A 26291-nucleotide genomic window follows, 5' to 3' on the forward strand; every position below is an offset into this window, starting at 1 on the left:
ATTATTATTATTATTATGACATAACGGTCTTGCTGAAGTTTCCTCCATCCGTATAAGTAGATGTTCACTGTTCGGTTTTCTGATCAGACGTTTTTAACATGCAATTCACAAGTGTCACTAGATGGCGTGTTTCGAACAGAGATCAGCAAAGGATGGGGCACGAGGACCTAATCAAGGAACGTATCCATGCTCTAAATGTCACTCAAGGGAAGTACCGACAAGGATCGGTCTCAGAAACTGTCCTGTAAAAAATAGACACACATTTTATTTTATTTTAATCCAGGCAGAAAAGAGTTCTATTTAGCTGGGCAATTGGGCATGTGATAAGTGAAAGCATTTTATTTCCATTTGGTGCTTTTAAATTAATTCCAGATTATTTTAAAACATAAATAAACGAATATTTTTTGGGGAATTATATTATATTCCATCGTCTGATTTTATGAATTGCCTTGTCTACAATAAAACTTGCCTTGCCCTTGCCTTGTATTTGTATTGCCTTTGTTTTCAGTTTGGGGTTAGAAGCGGCTTTTGGCAACTTTTTTAACCCCCAAACTGTTTTAACAGATTTTAACGTTGATAATATCCAAAATATTTACATAATAAATAATAACAAAAACACTAAAGGCTAAATGTTTAGCCCTTGGCTGTTATTCCGAATGAATGAATGAACCCATCATCCATTCACATTTGTGGAGCAAATCAGCACTGGTTCAATTTAAAGTACTGTATTCAAAACAGGCAATGATATGGAGCATAAAGGAGCATTTTTAAACAACAACAATAAAAACACACATTCACAAATAATGTATCACTTGTGGAACATTGGTAGCTGTGTTGCAAGATGTTCATTATGATTTGTAGACACTCCTGATTCCTCCCGCTTCCCTTAATCCTAAATTAATTGATTCAACAAAGACTCTAAATTGTCCTTTGGTGTAAGTGTGAGTTGGATTGGTTGTTTGTTTCTGTGTCTGACCTGTTTTTGAATGGTGAACAATCTCGAATATCCCACCTTTCATTGTTTTCCACTGTACTGTATGGCTTGGCTTAGCTCAACTCAACTTCTTATTTTGGAATGGCCGGTTTTCCATGTCAAAATACTGCGAGGAACTGCAAAGCCCTTGCTACAATGAAAGACATTAGTGGAGAGCGGTTGCTCCTATTAAAGTAGCTATAGCTTTTGGCTACAATAAGGAGATGTTTTTCAAGGGAAGACTCATGACAGCAAGAAATTAAAACACAGCATCAAAGTGTAGACTGTAAAATTAAAAAAAATGTCATGTGAGCGTGTTTTTGTAATTTCTAATCTGATGCTACATCTTAAAATCAAATGTTTCCAGATGAGGACATTACACATCGGTTTGACCATTCTTTAAGAACAACAACTATAGTTTTGTTGTGCTTCAGCAAAATACCTGCTGGTTTTTTAGTGAAACCAATGACCACAGTTGAGAAGTACAACATTTTTTCTTTTTCTTTTTTTATTGAGGAACAATACAGAGACACAGAAAATAACAATAGATGCAATTTCCCATTATGTTCTCTGACAAACATCTTACTACAAATGGAATCATTCATTGTTCTTTAGTTTTCTTTTTATACTCTGCAGTTCTCTCTATATATTTAGCTTTGGCAATATAGAATTGTAATTCATGCCGGTAAGGCAGTCTAAATTAGATGTTGAGTGAATAGACGGAGAACCATTAAAGCGCTAGGATCCATTGTGAGGTCTTAATAGTCCACAGGTACAGTATTTCCTTATCAATACCTATATACATCAGAACCAGAACACAGTTTAGGACCATAAACACATGAACAAACTGACAGAGAAGCACTTGAACACTGACAATAGCTGCTTAAGATCTAACACAGATGCTGACTGACTGACATGATGAATGTGTGATCAAAGGAAAGAATATAGGGAGGTGAATAAATAAATAGAGTGCCTGTCTTTCATATGCATTAAGTTGGTTGCGAGTTTCAAACCTGAGATAAAGGCTAAAAAGGGAAGATGTAAAATCACACTATCTGCTAATCCACAGGTAAACATCTAAGAGCGTTCCAGCCACAACAGCAGTCAGCATCTGAATCTGATCTTAAGGCGTCAAGGGTCACAACTTTGACCATTGATACAGCACAGGTGGACACCTATGACAAGGTTAAATGTAGTATTGATTCTGTTTCATATAGAGAATACTGATGGTGCTCCTCAGCCTTGCTATGTGTGTATGACTGCTACTACAACACACAAACATCTCACGAAAGTCCAATAGTAAATTTACCCCGAGGGTTTATGAGTCATCATTAACAGCTTTGAACATGAAAACAAATACAACTGAAACGGCAACAAACGTGCAGACTGTGTATGCATATGTGTTCTCGCACACTCGGTCACACACAGTTTTACTTGCACGCAAACTCATGTTTACGCACACATACTAAGATACAACTTGTGTTCCTATAGAGAACTGTAGGCTTATAATTAACACTTATGGGAGGGTTGTACAATAAATAAATACTAAATGAATTTGAGTTTATATATATATATATATAGGCAAATTAGCCCCTCCCCCATACACGCAAAACACATTCACACACATACACTCCCATGCAATAAAAGCAGCTTATGTGCCATGCTGCATTTTGGAATGAATACGGCAGCACATAGGCTGAGCATATTTTCATGTCGAAGCAGCAAGTTCTGGTGGTGGCTGACTTGGCGAGGGGTTGGGGGGAAGAGGTATCAGTGGATGATACTAGGATGTGGTTCTGCTAAAGCATACCTGGACCACAGGCGAGCAACAAGCGCACATAAACACACCACAAGACAAGTACAATACTGTACATAGATATATGGATATTGTCAACTGGCAGGAGATTGGGGCTCTCAAGGGGACACGATTTGCACTAAGGAGTGGACAGGGCAGCAGAGCCATGGCTAAGAGAGAAGGGAGGAGAAATGGGGAAGTGCGGAAGAAAAACAGCGACCCCTGTGGATGATTATGGCGGTACTTGTCTTGTAGGAGAGGGAGGTGGTCGTCGACTTGAGTGAGGGTCCAACAATGATGTGAAGGAAGGAGAAAAAGAAGAAAAAGAGATTAATCGCAGTGTTTGTACAAGTTGAAAAAGGTTACAAACAATATACAATGGAATGTCAATGTTTAAAGAGCAAGTCGACACAAACATTTTTTTTTCAAAAATATTTTCTATGCAAGCCCACTAGTTGAAACAAGGCATTCTGATTAATATTGCGTTTGTGGAATATGAATGAATCCACCCGCTTATAGCCATCTCTGGGGGCGGCCATTTTGTCACTTCTGTTGACTGAAAATGACATCACAAGGGCTCAGGTAACGACCAATCACGGCTGACCTGTTTTCTGAGGCTGCTGAGCCGTAATTGGTCGTTATCTGAGCCCTGAGCATCTGTGATGTCATTTTCAGTCGACAGAAGTGACAAAATGGCGGCCCCATGAGCTAGCTAAAAACAGGTGGACCTCTCATATTCCATAAACGCAATATTAATCTGAATGCCGTGTTTCAACTAGCAGGCCTGCATAGAACATATTCTTGAAAAAAATATTTTTGGGTAGACTTCCGCTTTAAACAGTCTAAGGTCATACAATTCGGAAGCAGTCCAACGACATTATAATTATTAGACTATTAAATTCGCACAAAAAAACGTGGAAACTACCAGACAAAATGCAAGTTGACACAGAGGTAGCATAGGGTACTTTACTTGTCACATGAACAATGTGCAGCAAAACCTGTTCCCTACATTTAACCTGTTGTAGAAAAAGGATTCATTCTGATATAGAGAATACCTGGAATAAATATCTTAAGTCAAAGTAACGTGCATATTATTAACTTTAAAAAGAGGTCAGATTACCAACAAAATACTTTATCCAAACAGATTAGTCTCACATGTCTGTTTGTTCAACACTTTGAATCGCCGCAAAACTAGTGGCCCACAGGTGGCCTCTCATGAAAACTAGTGGCAGAACCCCTCAGAAGCGCGACAGCTCACTGCCCTTCGTCCGTGTTGCCTCCAGAGGTTAGCTTGATTTTACTCTTGTGTGAAAATTACAAATGTATAAAATGGCATTTAAAACATTTCTTCTGACTTCATTAAAGTTTTATAAGACCATCGGTTTGAATAGGAAACGTGTCATCGGGGAGGTGTTTTGAAATAAAATGGTTAACCGGCATCCTGGAACAATTAAAGCTTTCAGAAAATAATTGCTCTGTGGAATTTCCCTTGTTTTTGAGTTTGCCCTGATCCACAAAACGTTTTAGTATTGACTGGAATGCCCACTTCAAAGAGCAACTAACTCCTTGTAAAGATATAGGATGCCATTTAACATCACGAAATTAGTGATCAAACCTTTTCAAGACCTGCCTAAACTGGTTGGGTATCTCTGTGCTGAATTGAACTCAGTATCTGCTAGGCTGATGCCATACAGACAGGTATCGGTCATCCTCCCCCATCTAACAAAAAAATGAAATAAAGTTTCTGGTGCAATGACTTCCATAAATATAACCTAATCCATATAATATTCTGAAAAAAAAAATCTCAAATGACAGCCGCTATATCACTGTGTTTAAGAGGTTTAAAGCAGATTAAATAAAGCAGTGATCGAGTCAAATCTAAATGTTCATGTTTAATTCTTATCATTGATTTTGTTGCTGTTACCTCACTTCTATGATTGGGAGTATCGCATGGCTTAACTGTCTGTCAGGTGTGTGCATGACCAAATATGTTTCCTTGCCTAGTGAAGCGCAAAGCGAAGAGTAAAACAAACAACACATGGATTCTTGTACTCACCTGGGAATGCTTGGAGGGGCCCTATTTGGGCGGCTCGGAGCCTGGGGGCTCTCAGCACTGTTATTGAAGGGCCCCAGGGGACCTGGACGGTTTGGTGGTGGTGGGGCTCCTCGAGGTGCTGGGCGCTGGCCTGCAGACATCCTCCTTGGTGCAGTGGGACTTGGAGGAGGAGACCTACAGTATAGGAGGGTTTAGAACGTTTTTTTTTTTTGTTTTTTTTAAAGAGTAATGTAAGAGTAATTACTGTTTTTCACTGCGTACCTGCGACCACCGCTTGATCCCCCAACCCAGGAGTTATCAACAGGGGGTGGCAAAGGAACCGTGATGGTAGTGGTTGAGATATCCCCAATGATAGCCAAGGCCTCTTTGAGGGCCTGGTGGGTCCTCAGCACCTCGTCCCTCCTCTGGGCCTGCTCCTGGGACTCATCCATCAGGGCATTCTGGTCACCTGCAGAGTACAGCTGGGCCAGCAGCTCTGCATTGATGAACTCCTTTACCTAGTGGCAGGGAGAGGAAGTGCAGGTTGAGCATTAAGCCGAATTAACTGCAAATAAACACGCGTAGGAAGTGAGTTACTTGTTTACATTATTGATCATGAGATGCATGATGGCCTTGGGCATGAGATCCCGGATGCACTTGTTAACAATGGCCATGTAGGAGTCAACCAGGTTACGGATAGTTTCCACTTTACGCTCCAGCTGAGGGTCCATGGAGAAGTTATCCGAGGTGGTAGTGGAGGATTCACTCTCAACCTTTGATAGTTCCAGAAGAAAACAATACATTCTAGTTTAAAAGGTGACATTTTGTCAAAGAAAATGACAGAGGCTAGATTTGGAAATGACAAAAACACTTAAGGTGGAAATCAACCCAAACATATTTTTTTCAAGAATATGTTCTATGCAGGCCCACAAGTTGAAGCAAGGCTTTCTGATGAATATTGCGTTTGTGGTAAATGAGTTAGGCAGCAAAATCCACCCCTTTGTAGCCATCTCAGGGGCCGGGCCATTTTGTCACTTCTGTCGACTGAAAATGACATCACAACGGCTCAGGGAATGACCACTCACGGCTCAGCTTCAGAAAACAGGTGAGCCATGTTTACCTGAGCCCTGAGCAGTTGTGATGACATTTTCAGTCGACAGAAGTAACAAAATGGCCGCCCCCAGAGATGGATAAAAACGGGTGGATTCATTCTTACTCCACAAAAGCAATATTTATCAGAATGCCTTAGTAGCTTACATAGAACATGTTCTTGAAAAAAATATGTTTGGGTTGACTTCCACTTTAAGTAAGAGAGTTATTTGATGTTGTCAGTTGTTGACAATGTTGTCATTGTGAAAACTGTATGAAAAATAGCACAAAGTACAGAAAAGGTTAAAAGTGGATTACAACACTTTTTGGATCAGACATCACAATCACTAAACAAAAGTGTGCTAACCGTGGTGGTCTTCTCAGGATAGACCCCAGCACGTAACAGAGAAGACTTCCAGCTGTCCACGTCATCCTGTGAGTCACAAGCCAATTCCAGAGTGCGATTGTCCTTATACACATTCCTGGATGCCACAGCAGAACGCGCATAAAAATAAGTCATTTGTGTCAAAGCACACTTGTGTCAATAAATTGAGTTGAGATGACATGACTCATAAACCTTGAAAAAGCAAAAAGACTCGATTGAATTGGTTCAAAATCTAAAAATTTGAATTAAAGATTAAACTCTGAAGGTTGACAAACAGCTTTTTCCGTTGTAAAATAAGCATAAATAAAGACAGGCTCTAACAGCTTTAAGTATTGACAGTGAAATGAATGGAGTTGTTTTTTCCATGTGTTGTTGTCTGGACTCATGCACACACTACATAACCCGTGATCCAAAACATATTTCAAGTTCTGCACCCAGGCCTAGAACCTTTTATAAGTGTCATGTGGTCTATAATTTATTAATACATGCATCACAGCCTTTTATTGTTTTTGTTCTATTTATTGTATTGCTTGTAAAGTGCTTTGTTACATCTCTAGCTGTTATGAAATGCGCTATATAAATAAAATTGTATTGTATTGTATTGTATTGTATATAACCTCAAATGGAGCACTGGTCACTGACCTCGACTCTGTGTTAAAAATGCAGAATATGTGCTTGCTGGACATGAAACTCTTCTCGACATCACGGACTTTCAGGTTGTCCAGTGGGAGCATGTACTTTTTCTCTTTCTCCTGTGAATGAGAGCAACGCCGTTTTGTTATTGTCTCAGTTGTCAATTGTGCAATGATACTTGTGCACACAATAGTCGCGTTGGCAAGTAGGAGGTGAAATTTGGTTTGAAGGCAAAGGCAAGAGAGGGGGTGAGTCCAAAGAGAGGGGGTGACAGGAGAGAGGAGGAATGGGGGAGAAATGAGAGTGGGAGGTAAAAGTGGGAGTGAGAGGGGGAGGAAAGAAAGAGAGAAAAAGAGAGGGAAAGAGAGCACATGTGGAAGTCATTATAGAGCGGGTCAGGACGCAGTCGTCGTTCACGGTGAGTTATACAAAGGAGAGCTAAAGGCTGGAGAACCTCTGGTGGTCAAGTCTGCGGAAATGCAGACGTATAAACGCACTGGAGCTCAAACATATGTTGATCTTTTAAGGTGCAAGGCTCAGGCACGGCTATACAGACACAAGTGGGCTCATGACAGATGCTTTGGGCCAAATGATTCCGTTCATCCCACTCATACTTTATCCTCACCTCTTGTTTGATTAGTTGCCTTTTTTTACTTTTATCCCCCCTCCCGCCTCACTCAGTAGTTTTTCAATATTTTTTCTTTCCATTCCAGAGGGGCCCACTTCCTGCCTGATTTTTTTGGAAGAAGGCGGTAGAGACAGCGAGATTAAATGACAGCCTGGCGTTAAAATTCAACATCTGGTAGTGCTTAGCAGCACTTGGAGAACCAGAGGAGGAGGAGTGTGTTTGGCGTTAAAGAGACTGCAGGCGAAGAGTGGGAGACTCAGTCGGAGAACTAACACCAAACTCGATTTGGACATTTGCTGGTGGTCCTACAAGTAAAGGTAAATCGTCGCATGTTTGAATTGAAATGAAAGAAGAGAGCGGGAGAATACTGACCCATTCTGGGTTGTATTCCCAAAGGGGTCACGACACTCCATATATGGTCACACAGGTCCCCTCCCTCTTCCTCTTGCTTCCGCTCGCTTTCTCACTCACTAACCCCCCCCCCCCATCTCCCTCTTTCCCTCTTTTTTGAAATATCCCCTCCCTGAACGTGCAGCCAGTCTGTCCCAGTCGTCTGGGCGAATATGCCACGTCAGGACTGGATACTCTTCATGGCCGGCGTGACCAAAATGGAGCGCGAGGGGACCCGAGGGGCAAACCTCTACTGAAAAAATAAACACACCAAGAGATGCGCACCTAAAAGCCGGGGAAGCGACAACTCTGGCGAGCAAATTGCACTTTTAAGAGCTTTCGGTTGACGGGATCCTTGGTGCCAACATGGGAGGGCACAGACGACACTACCGAGCCGCAAGCAACTGGAATGGCAGAAAACAGCAAAAGGCCTGACACTTCATTCCGGCTCCGTCCACCCAGTGTTCAGACTACCTGTTCATTGTCATACTGGTGTACAGTAGTCTGCACATTGGTTAGACTGGGCATGGACCTTCTTCTGTCAGTCTGTCTTTCTGTGCGTGTGTGTCTGCGTCTCCAAGCTATCCAACTTATTTGTTTTGTTTTCCTTGCTGTATTTTCATCTGAATTCATGTATACTTTGACCTAATTGACTTAAAACTCTCACACCTCCTTTTTCATTTTTGGGGGGAATAAACTTTAATCCGTTAACTCTTTTTGAAATTGCCAAGAAAACCAACGAGTAGAAGTCTGAATATTGGGTGATGATAGTAAGATGTTGATATTTCAAACATTTTTAGCAGAGATGAATGAGTAAGTGTGCAGGCTAGTAGCCTAGCGCTCTGAGGAAGATGTGCTTTACAGGAGGGGGAGGAGCGTAGGTGCCTGCAAAGCATCAAACACGAGCCAAAGGAGAGGGGGACAATCAATCAAGTGGAGTTTGAAAATACAGTCAGACTCAACGAAATGATTTCAGTGGGTGGCCATAATGGACTGGGGCAATTTAACCTAAAAGAAAGCACATGGATTTCTCTGGTGTCAGTTGGCATAGAAGCCTACCAAAGACAATGTTGTACTAATGTACTCACAATTTATAAGTACACGTAGCTACATTGATGATTCAGTGTGTTTTTATACATTTGGGAGACATTTGTTCAAAAGGTTCACAAAACTTTTTATGAAACCTTTTGTTCATGAAGGACTCGCAGGGCACGTCTTCCTTTATATTGAGAGATTTAAAATGGAGTGTTTCTCGCTACACAATCGTTAAAGGCTGATGTCTCGGATTAAAAACTTTACATTTTCCTAACAAGAATGCAAGCAGTTGCAATGCCAAGAAAGCCAAAAGGGAGAAACTCAGTGTATGCACACGTGTGTGTGACTGCAGAAAGTTCACAGAGTGTAAAACAGAAATATACAAGGCCAAGCTCGCGCAGTCTATAATTTCCTGCATTGCCACACTAAGGTATCAAATAACAATCTGAACCCCCAATGCTGCGCGGGCTGTGTGTAGTCTGACACTGAGTGGTGTTCATATATTTTGAGTGTCTGTGAGTGAACATGTGGTTAAGATTGGAAGCATACAAATTTGCAAAGATGAAACAAATGCCGCAAATCCCAGGAGAAAGGACTGTGCAGAGAAGAAAGACGTTATGGAACGTAAAAGAAAACCATGTCATCATTTCACATGTGTGACCATTTTTAAATGATTTGCAATCAACGATACTTTCACAAAAGCTGTTGTTGATTTCATGTCGTGCCAACAAGCGATTGCATCCTAGTTTCTTTGTAAAGTAACAAATGTGAATTTTTAGCTCCGCATCACAAGATGAAGAGGTTGCAGTGTGTCCGCCTATCTACACTTGCTGTGCAGAATATCCTCCAAACTGTACAGCAGGCACAGACAGGCAGATAGGCAACAGCCAGCCAACCAAAGCATCGGCAACATCTGCACAAGCATCTGGGTTCACTCAGTGCCGCTATTTCTATTATAATTACACATGCAAATAATTCAATGCACTTTTTAACTCATATGTGAGTCATTTCCATTTAAGGCGTGTGCCATACTTTCCTCTATCAGCCCGTTCTACACTGTATGTTTTAAAAATGGGTTGGTCGTTCATTTATGGAATGTTCGCATTGTGGAATGGAGAATACGTTTACATTTGTTTAGAAAACAGCCGATTTGAGACCCTAAATGCATCATCATTGTGTGTCCACCTCAGACTGTTAAATTTAGCGCTTCCAAATAAATATTCTTCCACCGTTTGACCTCCATCTTCTTTGTGTTTGATTCTGATGATAGTGGCTGTGACCGTGTGAATGCAGTGATAGTGACATCGTTTCATGGTGCGTTCCTATTGGTTGGTTCACTGTAAGACACTGGCGTCAAATAAAGGGAGGATACACGTTGGACTGGTCGCCAGCCATTCGCACAGCACAAAGGATTGAGCAATCTAATGCGTTGAAAATAACTTTCTCTCTTAGATGATGCAATCTCAATTCCATTTTTTTTTTTTTTTTTTCCCTGAAAAGTTGCTTTTGGAGATGACAGGATTCTGCCCAGAGTTATTGACTCATATTCACACCTAGGTTAGAGTCCTCAATTAACATGCACATTTGTGGAATGTGGGAGGAAGCCCATCCGGCCGAGATTTGAACCCCGAACATCAGAACTGTGACACAGAAGTGATGGTAACCACTAGTCCACTGTAGTAGCCCACACTGAGGTCATTTATCAAAATTTTGTACATGTCTTAGATCGCGGTTATTTCAAGTACAACCACTGGCTGTTTTTAGCCAAGATTCCTCATCACTTTCTAAAATACTATCGCCAAAATATGACCTTTATTTAATCAAATATGTCACAGGTAGAAGTTAGAACTCACCTCATCATCCTTGAACCAGGAGAGGCTCTCAGCGGTAAGCACAAACCAGTACTCCTTGGCTCCTCCCTTCATGATGCTGATGTTGTTTATGGTCAGCCAGCCTTTGCGGATGACCTGCGGAGGGCAAGAAGTTCAAAAGTTGTCAAAATACGTCTTGTAAACATTGAAGCTCTTCACCCACCGAGATATTAATTTGCTTTGATTTGCAAAGAAATGTGTGTGGTGGTAAGAGTTAGCCGCGCCGTGCTGTGTTTGTGAGTGTTCGTCAGCGCACTCATTCCAAGAGGTGTGTTCCCCACAGGAAAAAGCAGTGTTAGCTTATTATTAAGTGACCATTGTGTTAAGTGCTTCAGACAAACAATAAGACAAGAAGTGTGTGTGTGTGCACTGTGTTAGTTGTAGTAAGCCCACAAGTCCTAGATAAACACGCCTGCAGGCATAGTGCCAAGTGGTTATTAGGTTAGATTACTGTCAGTCTTGCACCGCCTCACTAAGGCACACTTAGTAAGTTACCCAAATCATTTCAAAGCTGCTGCTGTCATAGGCACAAATAAAAAAGCTGCAGCAACACACTATGGACACAAGTCTTGGGACACACTTGTAATCAATTAAATCATCAATTTCTTACTTCCTCTCCAGTCTTACATCTTTATCTTACCAAGAGGGAAATATAAAGCAGAGCTTTTGGAATAACTAGACTGGAAGCAGGCTTTATTACAGCTGCGAAAATGTGACTGGCACTGTACTATACAGTATTTCCTGGCACTTTGAGTTTTTCTAGATGTCCCAATACCTTTGTCCATATATAGCGTATATACATGAGAGAGTACTGAGACAAATGCCCATACTGGATAAGATAGTTCAATGAGCCAAATTCTTGGAGATTTCAATTTATTTATAAGGTAGTCTGTGGGCCTTGGTGGGTGAGGGTGTTAGACAGTAAACGATTGTTTGGTAATGTCTTACAATCAGGCCTGATGCAGGTGGAGAGGAGGCCTGCAACAAGGAGGAATGGGGGGCTTTTAGAATGGAACACAATAGAAAGGAATAGAAAGGAATAGAATAGAATAGAATAGAATAGAATAGAATAGAATAGAATAGAATAGAATAGAATAGAATATACCTTTATTAGTCCTGCAATGGGGAAATTCGACTTGTCAGTTTATATACTCTCGCAAACTTGAAGGTAACTTAAGGCGGATTTAATGTGTCCATATGGATAGACATTTTGCGCCAAAAGAATCATAAAGAGGTTAGGTCACGTTCGCGTGAAGGCAACAGTGGCAGAGAGCACCATACTTTGGGCAGATGCATTATTGCAGGCACAAATGAAAATTGCAAACCAGAACCCACAATGAGCAATACTCACCAACAGACACCCATAAGAGGGCAGCTGACATTCTCACTAAGGGATGGGGATGAAATGCAAAGTGGCACCTTGATGACACAGGAGGGGTTCAAACAAAGGGAAAGGTCTCAACAACAACTTTGATGCTGATGGTGGTGGCACAAAGCAAATCCAATGTGATTCTTTGTAACAAATTATAAGGCCAAACAAGACATACACAGCTGTCCGGTGTCCGGTAACTGACATGATGCAGTACAGTGCAAAATAACAGACACATCTAAGAATAAAAATAAATGCACATATGTTGTGTAAAATGCAACAGATGAATTCCAATGGACGACTCTATCTGATATCTCTTGCATGTTTTTTTTTTTTTTCCTAGCAATGCAGTGGCCATCCTGCACGTATATATGTTGAAGAAATCCCTCACCTGATTTGTTGCTGAACTCTGACTCTTGTTAGTTTGACTGCTTCTCTGCTGCGCACTGCGGAGTAGAAGGGGAAACCCAGATCGAAACTTTTTCACTTTCTAACTTGCATAATTGTCACTACGGGTGATGTAAAGCTGTACAATGTGAGTCTTTACTTTGCAAAGCCAATGAAGTCCTCGTGGTTAGTGTTGATGTAGGAGAGCTGAATGTCTATCACCAGCAGAACCTAAAACAAAAAACAGCAATTAAAATAAACAACTTTTACACTCTCGAAGGAATAGTGAGGTATATACTGTGTATTGGACGCTCTGTTTTCTTATTGTTGTTACATAACGAAGCTAGCTAGGTTCGCAAGCTAAAGTTTAACTTGACAGTACATGCTCACAAATACCTTTTTCCCCCAACTTCTGTATGAATTAGAATGCGTGAATGTGCTGTACGGGTATGTCACAATTGAATCAGATCAAGTAGTGGATGTTACCTGTTCCTTAGCTCGACTCTCTCTGTCTCGGATGTGAGAAGTCACAATTCTCTCTGTTTCTTCACGCAGCCTTGGAAAACATTCCAGCTGTAAACACGCCACACACAGCATATCATTACTTGCACATAATGACTGCTGATAAAGAACTGTGAAATCCATATGGGAAGCATGACGAAAACTGAAAATTACACTTCTAATATTATTGTTGCTTTTCCCCCACAAAACCTGTTAATTAAAATGGCATTCTAATTGCTGAGGACAAATTGTTCTCACTGCATTATAACGCGCCTTTACAGCGTGTAAAAATTAATGAATGACCTTGTTGGAACACTGGCGAACAGTGTTGATGAGTTCCTGGATGACCATGTCGACACACTTGACACAGGGCTCTTTTAACTTGATGATCTGTTTCTTCACAATGGCTTCAAACGCCATGTCTGGAGTGAACAACCCCGTCCTGGCAATCAACAAAAGACAGAGAAAGTGAAGGTAGAATTTCAGGGACATACCAGTCCAGCCCAAAGGTCCAAAAATATACAGTATATTTTATGATAGTTTATGATAATACATAGATCATTGCTAAAATGTTTAAAAACTGCTGTTTTTATTGGTTGAAAGAATTTCTGGTTAAATTCGTTTTTAAAAGATGTGGGTGCTGTGAAAAGAACAACAGTAACAAAGAGAAGGGGGGGGAGGCTTCTCATATGAATAACTTATTTTAGGTATCTGGCTTGCCACATCAATTGGCTTTTTTAAAAATTCTCCCCTTGGGATGGGTTTTAGTGTGTAGTCGAGTGCTGCAGCTTGAACAGTTACATCAAATATTTGAGTATCTGACTAAAAACTTGAATTAGCATTATGTAAGGCCATATTGGACTCGATTAGTGCAATGTGCAATAAAAGGAAAGGCTCCCACCTGATTCCGTGGATGTTCTTGATGGCATAACTGATCTCACGACGCATTTCCTTCTCATCACACTCCATCTACAAAGAATATACAGACAGAGAAAATTAGGATATTTAATGATGTACAGCCGGTGCAGTATGTGAGTGCACTGTTACGATTTAGCAGTGAGCTCATACAGTATGGCTGGAGCCATGTGTAGCACAAAGAACAAAGAGACAAATTATTTAAGAAAAAAAACAAGACAGAAACTCTGTCACCTTGGCATTCAGTGTGGCTAAGTTGTCAAGGAATTACACAAGCAACCTTGTGGGAGTTACATTATACAATCATTTTCAACAAAAAATTGTCAGGGCCGTTTTATAGATCAAGCAAACTGATTAAAAAAGCATATGCTGTTAAAATGATGTGATTGCAAGGTGATAAAAATATTAGCATCTAATACTGTTTGCCATAATTGTTCTGTTCTAATAAATAGTACGGATTGAAGAATACCTTGACCAGTTCAAATGGGAAACGCTCATGGAAGATGCGGTTGATTTTGGCTCCACCTGACAGTTCCACTGTGTCCACCTGATCTCCTGAACCCTCGATCCTCTTCTCAAAGTCCACAGAGAACTGCTGCACCATCCTGAAAAAAAATGCATGATAACCAGCAGCAGTTCCAACATCCATCCATTATCCGAGCCGCTTATCCTCACGAGGGCCGCGGGCATGCTGGGGCCTATCCGATTCCCAGCAGTTTTTCGGGCGGTAGGCGGGTACACCCTGAACTGGTCGCCAGCCAATCGCAGGGCACACATAGACGACCAGCCATTCACACTCACAATCACACCTTGGGACAATTTTAGAGTGTTCAATTAACCTACCATGCATGTTTTTGGAATGTGGGATGAACCAGAGAAAACCCACGCAGGCACGGGGAGAACATGCAAACTCCACACAGGAGGGGCGGAGCCCAGATTCAAACCCACCATGCAGCAACAGTAAATATATATATTTTTTTTAATTGTCCATTAATATGATACAAGTTATTTCATGGGTGAAACTGGGGGCTATTATACTGACTGCAACAGCTGCTTGGTTTTGCGGGATGGGTCATCTGGTCGGTATCCCCGGTATTCCTCGGCCTCCTTGTCCAGAGCCAACAGCTGGGACTGCAGCTTACTGCGAAAGGCTGGCAGAGTGTCTCGGATGTGGTTGGTTAGTTGCTATGGGAACACAATTACAACAATACTCATTTTCATAATACTTCAACTTTAAAGAACAAAAAAAACGTCTGCCTTTACAAATATATTAATGCTCAGTTGTAAATGGCAAAATCAGGAAGGCATTCATTTACATACAAATTTAATTTTTGCCGATGTTTCTACACTTGAAAAATAGTTGAGTTAAAAATAACACAATTTTGGGTCAAAAATGGACCGATCCACAATTTGGGTCAATTTGACCCACTTGGTTGTTTTTGCAGAAAACAACCCAAAAACTGGCTATTTTTGCACAAAACAATGTAAGAAAGTGGGTCAAATTGACCCAATTTGTGGATCGGTCCATTTTTGACCCACAATTATGATCTCATCAAGATAGATGAGAGGAGCAAAATGTATAGCACACTACTCAGCACAGTTTTACACTACTGCAATCTACAAGGGGGGTTATATTATTCATTATATCATTTTTTAATTAATAGTCATATGAATCTGCATTTTTTTTCTGCTAAAAATCAGCATCGGCCTCAGAAAATCCATATCACTGGGGCCCTAATAAATTATGCTGCAATTTCCATGTTCACTGTAAAGAGAGCAGTGATAGTACATACAATAAATATTAGGAGAAAGGAAAAATTAACAAGTGAGTGCATTTGTTTTTATCAACAGAGTGTCCCGCATCCCCCACAATGATGTGCCATATAATGGAAGTGAGAAAAAAATCTAGGCCACCATCTTATTAATTATGCAAAGTGCACTGCGAGTAAATCTATGATCACCTGGTTGAGCACTTTCTGCAGGCGTGGGGTGCCCATTTTGTCCCCTATGTGCCTGTATGCCGGATGAGAGAAAAAGAACTTTCTCTCTGCCTCTAGGGCTGCTTTGATATCTTTCTTCCCATCAATGTCCTTCTGACTGCGGTTCACCACTCCAATGTAGCCTGAAAATAAAAACACAAGGACTCAAATTGGCCAAAATAATCACTGATCCTGGGGAGTGAGACAGATAAAAGGCAAAAAAGAAGAAAAGAAAGCAGGAACAGGCTTGAGTTGTGAGAAGTCCGCTGCTGGATAGTTTGTTAACAAACCTCTTCTCAGTGGCAGCAGCTTGTTCTCCAGCACATCACGGGCGTCTGTGCCCTCGTCCATCAAATCCAGTTTAGTGATCACTCCTATAGTCCGCAGCCCTACAAGACAGAGGTAACCACACGACCATCACGTCAACTTGTTTGCAAGTGACAAAAAAAAACAAAAAAAAACAAAAAAAAACATCTGCTCCACCTCATCAACTACTATTTTCACTTCATGTTAATATGTAAAGCAAGGTACACATTAAGGTTATTATGGTTAATCAAAACGTATTTAAAAAAAACTGTAACAAAAAGTTGTTAACGGAGTCAAATAAAAATGAAAATGCTTTTTAAAAATAATAAAAACTAACTGAAACAACATCTTACGACATCTTTCTAAAAGAAACATGTCCTTCATTTTTGTAAATTATTCTACGAGTTTTAGTTCATTTTAGTTGTATTCATTTTGTTATTGCTGTTCGTCTGTACAGAAGGAGGTTAATTTACGTTACTTCATTACTTAATACAAGACCTTTTTTTGTTTTAATATTGCACTTAATATATACTTAAAATCTAAAAAATCTTAAATTAAAATGAATACAAACTAAACTAAAATGAAGCATTTTCAAAACATAAAAACTAACAAACCTGCGCTACAAACTAATTAAAAGTACTGTGAAATTAAAAACCAAAAGTCAAAACCAAATAAATACTAAATATAATGAAAAATCCAAAACAATTATAACCCTGGTACAACATGGGATCATGACCATAGCACACGTTATGGAACCTAGTGCAACGCAGGGGCAATGCAGCAAACAGTGACACGTGAATCTCAGTTCTGGCTATTTCACAAACTTTGGCTAAAGCGACAATAGTATAGAATTAATAATACAATTTAAAAAATATACATGGAAAAATTAGCTGAGTCCATCATTCATGAGAAGAGTTTCATCTTCCAAACATTAGCAGCAATCTCCCTCTGCACGTTCGCCATGTGACCACGTAATCATAGAAGTTAAGGCGAATGCACAATAGGCTTTCTTTTTACACTTTCAAATGCGAGGACCATATTAAAAAGCACAAAGTTGACTCGCATGCCAAAGCAGGATTTCTTAGTTTTTATTCCTACTCAGCATTTTAAAATGTTAATTGAATAATAACATAGACATAGAGGGCAGCACATGCATGAAGCTAGTGGTGGTTAGCATGTCTGCCTCACGTAAGTGACCGGGGACCTGTTCAGGGTGCACTCCGCCTCTCGCCCACGCAGTCAGCTGGGATAGGCTCAGGCTCACTCGTGACTATAGAGGTCGAGGATGCTCTATACAAAAGTTATGCATAATCATGAAATGTAAATGGATTCATTTAGACAGTTTGCCTTTGTTTCCAGATTTGAACAAAATGGAAACGTCACGCTTGAACTTAAAGGTTTCGCTGTATTGTATGGTCACTTCAATGTTGCTTGAAAATAAATCGAATGACTGTAATGAACAGCATATCTGTCAAAACTCAAGAATTTCCGCATTGCATCCATCCCCTCTGCACTCTCATCCTCTTCATGGCTAATGAGCGGCTAATGTGAACCATAATCATTCACAATCAGAGCATCGTAGCAGAGTGCGTGTTAGATTCTTGCATGTGTGGAATATCATAATAATCATAATATTAATTATAATATCGATCAGCACACACTGAGAAATTCCAGTTAATTGGTTTGTTGTGAATATATTTATGGAAGGACATTCTCAATTTGACTCTCCTACAACTTTCCAGGCTGTAAGGATATCATAGGTTAGCATATCTCGCTTGTCCCTACTGTCCTCATTCAGCAGAATGATTCATTCCTCCCTCCCTTACTGCTTCATCCGTGTCCTCCTCCTCTTCCCATTTCCCTTCTAGTTCATTCTCCCGCGTGTCCTCTCCTGTTTCCCTCTCTGCAGTCTGGAGGTCAAATTATCTTCATCATCCCATCTGCAGTATTGCCTTTGCCTGTAAAACGTCTTCTGTCCTTTAGCTGCTCTTTAATTTATCATCGCATCTACCCTCCCTGCTCTCTGATAATAAATTGAAACTTGAGCAATCACTACTGATAAATGTTGTGCCCACATTTAGAGAGGCCAAAGCAGAAGTTCAAACACAAATTACTTTTCTGACAGCCGACAGATTCCCCGTCCTGCTAAGGATAGGGCCATGCGTTGCTTCGTTTGATTGAATCTTTTTTTTACATCCGTCCCGCGGTGCTAGCAGTCGCCCTTGCCTCACCTTGAGGATCAACGTCCTTTGCCAGTTTAAGGGCGTCCGAGTTGGCGAGGTCAGTGTTGGCCGGAGTGACGGCCAAGATCAGGCAGCTCTCCCTGGTGATGAACTGCATGATCATCTCACGGATTTGCTGCTCGATGTCAGCAGGCTGGTCTCCAACTGGCACCTTGGTGATCCCCGGCAAGTCGATGAGAGTCAAGTTCAGCACTGTTCAGGAGGAACAACACGATATGAGAACATTTGGAACGATTATTGGAAACACGGGAGCTATATGAACAAATGTCTTAATTGGAGCACATGTCCTCAGGGCTTTCACAAATGAATACAGCCATACAAGTTCTATGCTGTTTATCCTCGCTAGGGTTGCGGCCGAGCTGGAGTCAGCCCATCTGACTTTCGCACATCGAGAACAAGCGAACCCCACACAGATGAAATTCAAATTCCAAACTCTGAAATGTGAGGCAGGTGTCTCCACTGTGCTACGGTTCATAAATCCACAAATCTTAAAGAAAATGACAAAATGGCCGCCCCCTGAGATGGATAAAAACAGGTGGATTTTGCTACTTAATTCATATTGCACAAACACAATATTAATCAGAATATCAAGTTTGGACTAGTGAGGCTGTATACAATATATTGTTGTAAAGGAAATTTGGGGGTTGACTTTCTGTTTAATTATTTGGCTTATAATGGACCATCTGTGTGGCAAACCTTGTAGGGGCACATTGGGAATAACCCAAATATTCCAACAACCACACTCCAAAATCTGTCTGAACGTTTTTCAAGACACCATCAGTTCACATTATGAACTCACATTCTTGAAATATAGAAATTTGCCCATAAGTCTAATCCTCATTAGTATAAACGTACATTTGCAACTGAAAAGTTATTTATGATATGGTACTGAAACCTTCCTCTAAAGACACAATTAAAAACTCAACAGTTAATAGACTCATAGTCGTCACTGTTCTAAAGCAAGAAATGTAGTTTAAAGTGGAAGTCAACCCAAAACATATTTTTTCCAAAATATGTTCTATGCAGGCCCACTAGTTGAAATGCGGTATTCTGATTAATATTGCGTTTGTGGAATATGAGAAATCCACCCGCTTTTAGCTAGCTCAAGGGGCAGCCATTTTGTCACTTCTGTCAGCTGAAGATGACATCGGAGTTGCTCAGGGCTCAGATAACAACCAATCACGGCTCACCTGTTTTCTAAAGCTGAGCCATAATTGGTTGTTATCTGAGCCCTGAGCAACTTCCATATCATCATCAGTCAACAGAAGTGGCAAAATGGCCGCCCCTTGAGCTAACTAATAGCGGGTGGATTTTTCATATTCTACAAACGCAATATTAGTCAAAATGCCGTGTTTAGACTAGTGGGCCTGCATAGAACATATTCTTGAAAAAAAATATGTTTGGTTGACTTCCTCTTTAAATGGATTAAGTACAATTACTGTCTGATTCATTCTGAATGGACTGTGACTTCAACACAGATATACCATTTAGATGTACCATTTAGTAGACCCTCTTAAGTGCACTTAATTGAACACATACCAGCAGAGAAACCTTGATGCACTCTTTTGTCACCACTCTTCCATCCTTGACTACAAGAGACTAATCAAGGCTGCATAACAACATCTCTGTATTTGTCGTGTTTGACCAAAGAATCTTCAAAAAAAAAAAGAGCAAGAGGAGGATGACTCATATCCCAGTCTATTTGGATGCAACAACGTTATTTCCATCTGTCACTCAAGTATTGAAATGGATGGAAGAGGTGTTTCGCACCATTTGGGGAATACACGCGTAAGTTGATGGGCACAGGAGATATGCCTTTGTTGGCACCAGTGACTCGGTCCGTCTCGGCTTCAATCTCCTGGCGAACCTCATCGAAATCTGTGAACTTCTTCCCTTTGCAGTGGAGAAATTCGGCCCATTCTGCGAAGATAAAGAACAGGCAACAGAGAATGTTGGTGATGGAGCAATGTGTGAGAGGGAAAGAATGACAGAGTGAGAGCAGGGGATTAAAAAAACAAAAAAAACAGCACCATTTAAATGACAAAAAGGGAGGGGGCTGCATTTGTCAATTTGTGAGTGTGCCAGCAGCATGTGTGGGTGTGGAAATGTGGGGCAACCCACCTGCAGTCGCGCTGATAAGCTGCAGAACCAGCGGCCTGCGAGTGACAATGCCGGATCCACGGGGCAGAAAGTCCCTGTGGACACACAACTAATCAGAATTCATCACTCAAGATAATGTCAAGACTAAACATCTTTATACGGAACTCCTGGATTTCTTGGTATTTATCGTTTGAGTAGATCAAACACTGGATAGAATGGTGTCCATTTTACATGATCTGCAACAGCTCTAATAAACAAACATAAACCTGGATTGAAAGTGAGGCATCGGAACTCATTTTAAAATGAAGAACCCACAACTTCTTGGGGCTTAAAAGCATGTCAGTGGATATAATTCCACAAACCCAGAAGGACTGTTGCTCTTTTGCAAAATGTCAGCGCTGAAAAAGCATCATTTGTTAGCCTAATTGCATTGTCATTTTGGAAAGTTTTCACAAAAACAACAAATTCAATAAACAAGAAAAGTACAGCTGCCCCAATTCAGTCTTTGCATATTCTCATGACCTGGGTGAGTGAGAATCATAAAGAAAAAAAACAAACCAATTTTTAGCATGCACAGCAGGACTGGCCAAGTAGGAGGAGTTTGAAGAAAAGCAACACTTCTCATTCATTCAATGGCATTCAGATTGCATTTTGAGCAGATGGACTGTTGTTCGGCATCGCAACAACTCAGAACTCACAACAATAGAACAAGACAATATTCATCCATCTGTATGCATGTGCACACTTGCATGTCACAATCAAACTCTTTGGTCCCTCTTAGACCTTAAGGCATACTACTACACTGTACAGGTATATAACTCGGTACCTAATGAGTGCAGTTTTTCCGGCAGCAATACGATTCATACATTTACTATACGACTTATCATTGGTAAGCTGGAGCTTATCCAAGCTGTCTTTTAGGCACGATACAGGATCCACCGTGGACTGATGACAGGGCACATACATCATACAACCACCCATCCACACTCACATTCACACCGTCACAGTGTGCGAACTGAACCCACACAGTCTGCCCGGAAGCTTTGGTGAGTGAACCACGACTGTCAGTGACTAACAAGAATACAAGACATAATTAATACCTCTTTTACAATGTCACTCAAAACTCTGAATACTTATATTTATAAATGTGGAGGGAAAGAAATTTTGTGACCATGTGAGTGGTGATACGAATCTCAGAATTGAAGAGAAAACTGTCCAAAAATGCCTGCTGCGTGCCATTACAATCCAATTTTTACCGCACTATCACTTACAAACAATGTGGCTGATAAATGCACACACATTTAAACCAACAGGCCACAACATTATGACCATTTGCACAGTCTAATTAGATCCTACACAAGAGATGGAATGAAAACATTTGCCTTGTAGTACAAAGAGGAGAGTGCTTACTTTCGATTGACCCACTCAGAGACGTATTCATTTAACAACATGTTTACGGTTGTGGTTGTAGAACTGCAATGAATCATACTGAGAGGTTGTTTGAATATTTTGGTAACCACTATGACCCTCAGTGCGATGTAGTGAAGTTTTACACCACACAATAATACAACACAATAATCATATTGCTGAATTAGCACCTAGCTGACAGTGTCAATAAAACCTGAGCATGTTTGTAAAGGATTCAAAATTGTAATCAGCAACGGCTTTATGTGCCCCTAATTGTATTTGTGTCGCTGATTTCAAAAACGTCTTTATTTTTTTTCCTAGCACGTCAAGTTTTTGAAATATGTTCTTGTTTTTGTTTTGAAGTTTGACCTATAAAAGCTTGCGCAATGCGGATTTTACCATACATTGTCATTCGTAACTGTGACGGTTCTGAAAAACACCTGTTGCTGAGCCTAACGCTTAATTCATAAGAATTATTAAAATGATTACAGGTTATATTATTGTTATTCTACCAGTATTATGAAAATCTGGTGTGCTGAAGAAAAACTGAGGGCAGATTAGGAATCAGCGCAAAAAAAATAAAAACAAAAGTTTGTGTGCATTGCTGATTTCAAAATATAGTAAAAATGTGTTGGCTATTGTAACCTTTTATGACAGCTCTTGTGTGTGATCTCATTTGATTATTCAAATGCAAGTCATAATGTTATGGCAAGAAAGATATAACGCAACAAATAAAATCACTACAGCAAATCAACCACTCCAGTCATAATTTTCAAGGGACTTTTCTGATTAGCATTTCGTTTAAATTCAAGAGTTTTGATCGTTTGTTCTTTTCCAGTAATGGTGTTATGAATATTAGTGGATGAGGAGGTGGATTACGCACCCATGCATGTCCAATATAATGTCATAAAATGTCAAGCATCATCTTTTCAAAGATGATCTATAATGAGTGCAAGTGCCTGGCTGCAGTTGCAGATTGGTCTGAGGTCCCCAAAGTGCTGCTGCAACCTAAATCCAGATTCGCTCTAGTAGTCACAAGATTGGGCCGTGTTGTGGTGTGTGTGGTTAGCAAACCTGGAGGTCTCTGAACTCTGTAGGCCACTAGAGATTGGCCCCCATAGGCTTCTTATGTCACAAGGTTAAAGCAAAGGATTATCCTATTTGCCGTGGTCAATTTTACCTGCCCACAAAGTTCTCCAGCACGGAGCTTTTTCCTGCACTCTGGCCTCCCACCACTGCGATTTGTGGCAGGTCCAGGTTGCACGCCTGGCCAATGGAGCTGAATGCATCCTGCAGCTTGTTGACCAGCGGGATCAGATCCTCCATGCCACGGTTTCCCATGGTGCCTTTGGACGGAGGGATCAGCGATTGGAGAGAGAAAAAGAGAGATAGAGCTCGAACAGAGAGAAAGAGAGAGAGAGAGAGAGAGAGAGAGAGGAGGTGATGTGGCGCTGCTATATTAGTCCAGGATACCGCGGTGCTTGTTGATGTAGTGAAGTCATCTAGCCACGCATTGCCCCGAGCCAAGAGAGGTTCGGACTGACTATGGAAGAAGGGAGGACTGCAAGAAAGAGAGAGCGAGAGAGAGAGAGAGAGCGAGAGAAGAGAGAGAGAGAGAGAGAGAGAGAGAGAGAGAGAGAGAGGTGCAGAAAAGAAAGATATTAACAGACAGGGACAGACAATTGCGCAGTTGCTTACCACCACCAACACCACCACAATCCCAACACCGTCTATGCCCCCCCCCCAAAAGAGGATACACACACACGCTCACTCACGCAAAACGAGAGGCCTATCGATTCAAGGGCATTTGGCGGATGACGCGCTATATCTTGACATTCATCTAGCACATGCATTCTGCAAGGCCAAATGCCTCACAAACGCCAAGCGAGGCACCCTCATCTGCATGCACACCCCGTAAAACGCTGGCATTGTTATCAAGGCGTTAGAAGTGACCGCAGCGTGTCAGCCTACCTCGCCTCAGGACCTCCTCGGTGTTGCCGTTGTGCGGTGGTCCCGATCGCTGTCCAGTGCTGAAAGGATCAGGCAGCAAAGACGCTGCGAGCCTGCACGATTACACAAGTGGAGCCACCTGCTATGGCGGCACTACGGCGGTTAGATGTGCGCTTCCTGCGCATGAATGGCGCTCTCCGGGCTGTGCTTCGTCACGCTCGGGGTCGGATGTCTGTCAGGGAGCTCTCATTCCGAGCACAAATTCGCCGTTGACAGATTAATCATTTTACCCTTCTCTCTCCCTCGCTCTGCCTGAATCGCAGAGCGTCGCCTCGATGCAGTATATCGACGCGACGTTGAGCCAATGAGAAACGGCGAGAAGGGAGCGGAGGCGCGGGACGGCGGCCCGTGATAGGCTGCGCAGGTGCAGGTTAGGCCTACCTGAGCCCGCCCCCTGTTTACATCCGTGCTACTGGCTTGACTTGTGAGTCATGCGGCACGGCTGCGCACCGCCGCAACCCCGGACGAGCAAAAGGCAGCTAACTGTAGTAGATTTCTATCCTATCCAACCCTGTAAAAAAAAAAAAAAAATTATGTGTGTGTGTGTGTATGATAGGTCAGTATTTAATATCTTTCAATGCGACACTCTTTTTGCAATAACAGCAAAAATGTTGTCGATTTCATGGCCTTTATTTACACTGCGGACATAAAAATAAAAGGACGTGCAGTTTTATGAAGTTACACTAGGGGGCAGCTGCGACATAAACTTGCCATCAAATGCTTTGGGGTCAGGTCCAGTTATCTGGTTCTCTGTGTGGTGTTGAGCAGAGGTGGCAAAAGTACTCGTACTCTGTGCTAAAATAGGAATACTCTACTTGTGTGCAAAATACTCTGGTAGAAGTGATTCAACTCCTTTACCTAAAGAGAACACTTATTTAAGTACAGACTTTGAAATGTACTTAGATATAAAAATGTTTTGTTTTTTTTAATCTGTCAATTACAATGGTCAACAAATTGTATTTATTTTTTCATCAGAGATGAGCTTTTGTAGATGACTTTTTTGCACTGCTTCCAAATCTGCCCTCTTTTTTCTGTGGTACATCAAGTTCTCATAATGATAATAATATAATAACAATAATATAATATGATATGATATATGGTAATATATTTTGTAATAATTCAGAATTAAAATTTAGGTTCAGCAACAGGTGGATTTTTTTTTCTGAAAGGTCCAAGCTATAAATTACAAAGCATGGTAAAATCATTACTGTGCAATCTTTTCAAACTTTCTAAGTCAAACTTAAAAATAAAAAAATAATAATATTTCAAAAACCTGATGTGCTAGAAAAAAGTAAGGACAATTTTGAAATCAGCGTCAAAGATATGTTCAGGGACACAAAGCCGTCTCTGATTAAAATTGGTATGGATGGTATGGATTGGTATGCTTATTTTACCAGATGAGTTTTAAATCTGGTTTTGAAAACAGAAAAGATGGCAAAGAGGAGGGCTACCTTTGAGTTCAGATGGTTGCGTGGAAGGATCCAGACTGAGTCATGTTGTTGGCATGGGCCTGAATGGTAAGTGCTCTGCACAAAGGGAGAAAAAGAAGAGTTGTTGATCATGAAAGCATGTAAGCTTTGCATGAGAAACGATTTCTGTCTTGTCACCAATGAAAAAAATTCTGAGAACCATAATTCTCCTGTACATTAGTAGAAGAGAGGCAGTCAATGAGGAAGAAAGGAAGGAAGTGTCATCCACAGTGCAATTTAAATGGATATTGACTGCACAGAAAATCAGATCTTCAGGTAAAACGTATAACATGAAACACGGGGGGGAAACTTCGAAGGCCTGGAAAGTGTCTTTATAAATACGCAGTCATAAAAACTGTCATTGTCCAAACACTTCTGGACCTAATTGTGAGTAGATTTGAACTTTCTGTATGGTTTCACCCAGATTCAACCACGTGACACACTCAAAGAGCAAGGCTTCCCCAATCTTAGCAGGGATATCCAATAACAATCACAGCACCGCCTCTCCACATCTCCTGTTTCCTGGGGTATGTGGTGTGATAGCAGAGGGGGTCCCCAGGTCAACGTTTGAGGTTTAAAAATAAAGAATGATCTAACTTGACCACCTCACCTGCTTCAAATGACTGACTCAGGGGTCACATACACAGGGCCTCCTCGGGTCGCATTTAATGGTCTTTGACATGTTTTCAGGGGGGCCCCGTCTGATACTGTCTAACTTCACTTGAACTAGGAATCTCCTACTGTATTGATCTGTATATAAAGATGGAGAAT

General features: G+C 41.1%; 1 protein-coding gene across 1 annotated transcript; it reads right to left on the reverse strand.

Annotated features, from left to right (window-relative positions):
- Nucleotides 1-1471: 1471 nt before the first annotated feature.
- dnm3b (dynamin 3b) lies at nt 1472-24347 on the reverse strand. Its single transcript, XM_086042279.1, has 21 exons — nt 24013-24347; nt 23222-23602; nt 20656-20729; nt 20305-20454; nt 18523-18726; nt 16276-16374; nt 15968-16128; nt 15049-15191; nt 14476-14611; nt 13993-14060; nt 13395-13533; nt 13077-13163; nt 12751-12821; nt 12595-12649; nt 10817-10930; nt 6920-7029; nt 6260-6374; nt 5409-5576; nt 5086-5321; nt 4825-4998; nt 1472-3043 (listed from the first exon to the last, which is right to left on the reverse strand). Exons 2-21 carry the CDS (start codon nt 23380-23382, stop codon nt 3001-3003), a joined length of 2508 nt encoding a protein of 835 aa, XP_085898405.1. The 5' UTR covers nt 23383-23602; nt 24013-24347; the 3' UTR covers nt 1472-3000.
- Nucleotides 24348-26291: the final 1944 nt, after the last annotated feature.

Source organism: Filicampus tigris, chromosome 10 (assembly GCF_054856515.1).
Source record: "Filicampus tigris isolate MCC_2025a chromosome 10, RoL_Ftig_1.0, whole genome shotgun sequence".
Taxonomy (NCBI): Eukaryota; Metazoa; Chordata; class Actinopteri; order Syngnathiformes; family Syngnathidae; genus Filicampus; species Filicampus tigris.

What these genes read in the sequence shown, in the direction of transcription:
- dnm3b (XM_086042279.1), bottom strand. Translation starts at nt 23,382, where the DNA reads ATGGGAAACCGTGGCATGGAGGATCTGATCCCGCTGGTCAACAAGCTG. An exon ending in TGCAGAAAGTGCTCAACCAG is followed by an intron (nt 15,192 to 15,967) that starts GTGATCATAGAT and finishes GTGTTCCCATAG; the next exon opens with CAACTAACCAACCACATCCG. An exon ending in CCTGGTTCAAGGATGATGAG is followed by an intron (nt 7,030 to 10,816) that starts GTGAGTTCTAAC and finishes TCTCATTCACAG; the next exon opens with GAGAAAGAGAAAAAGTACAT.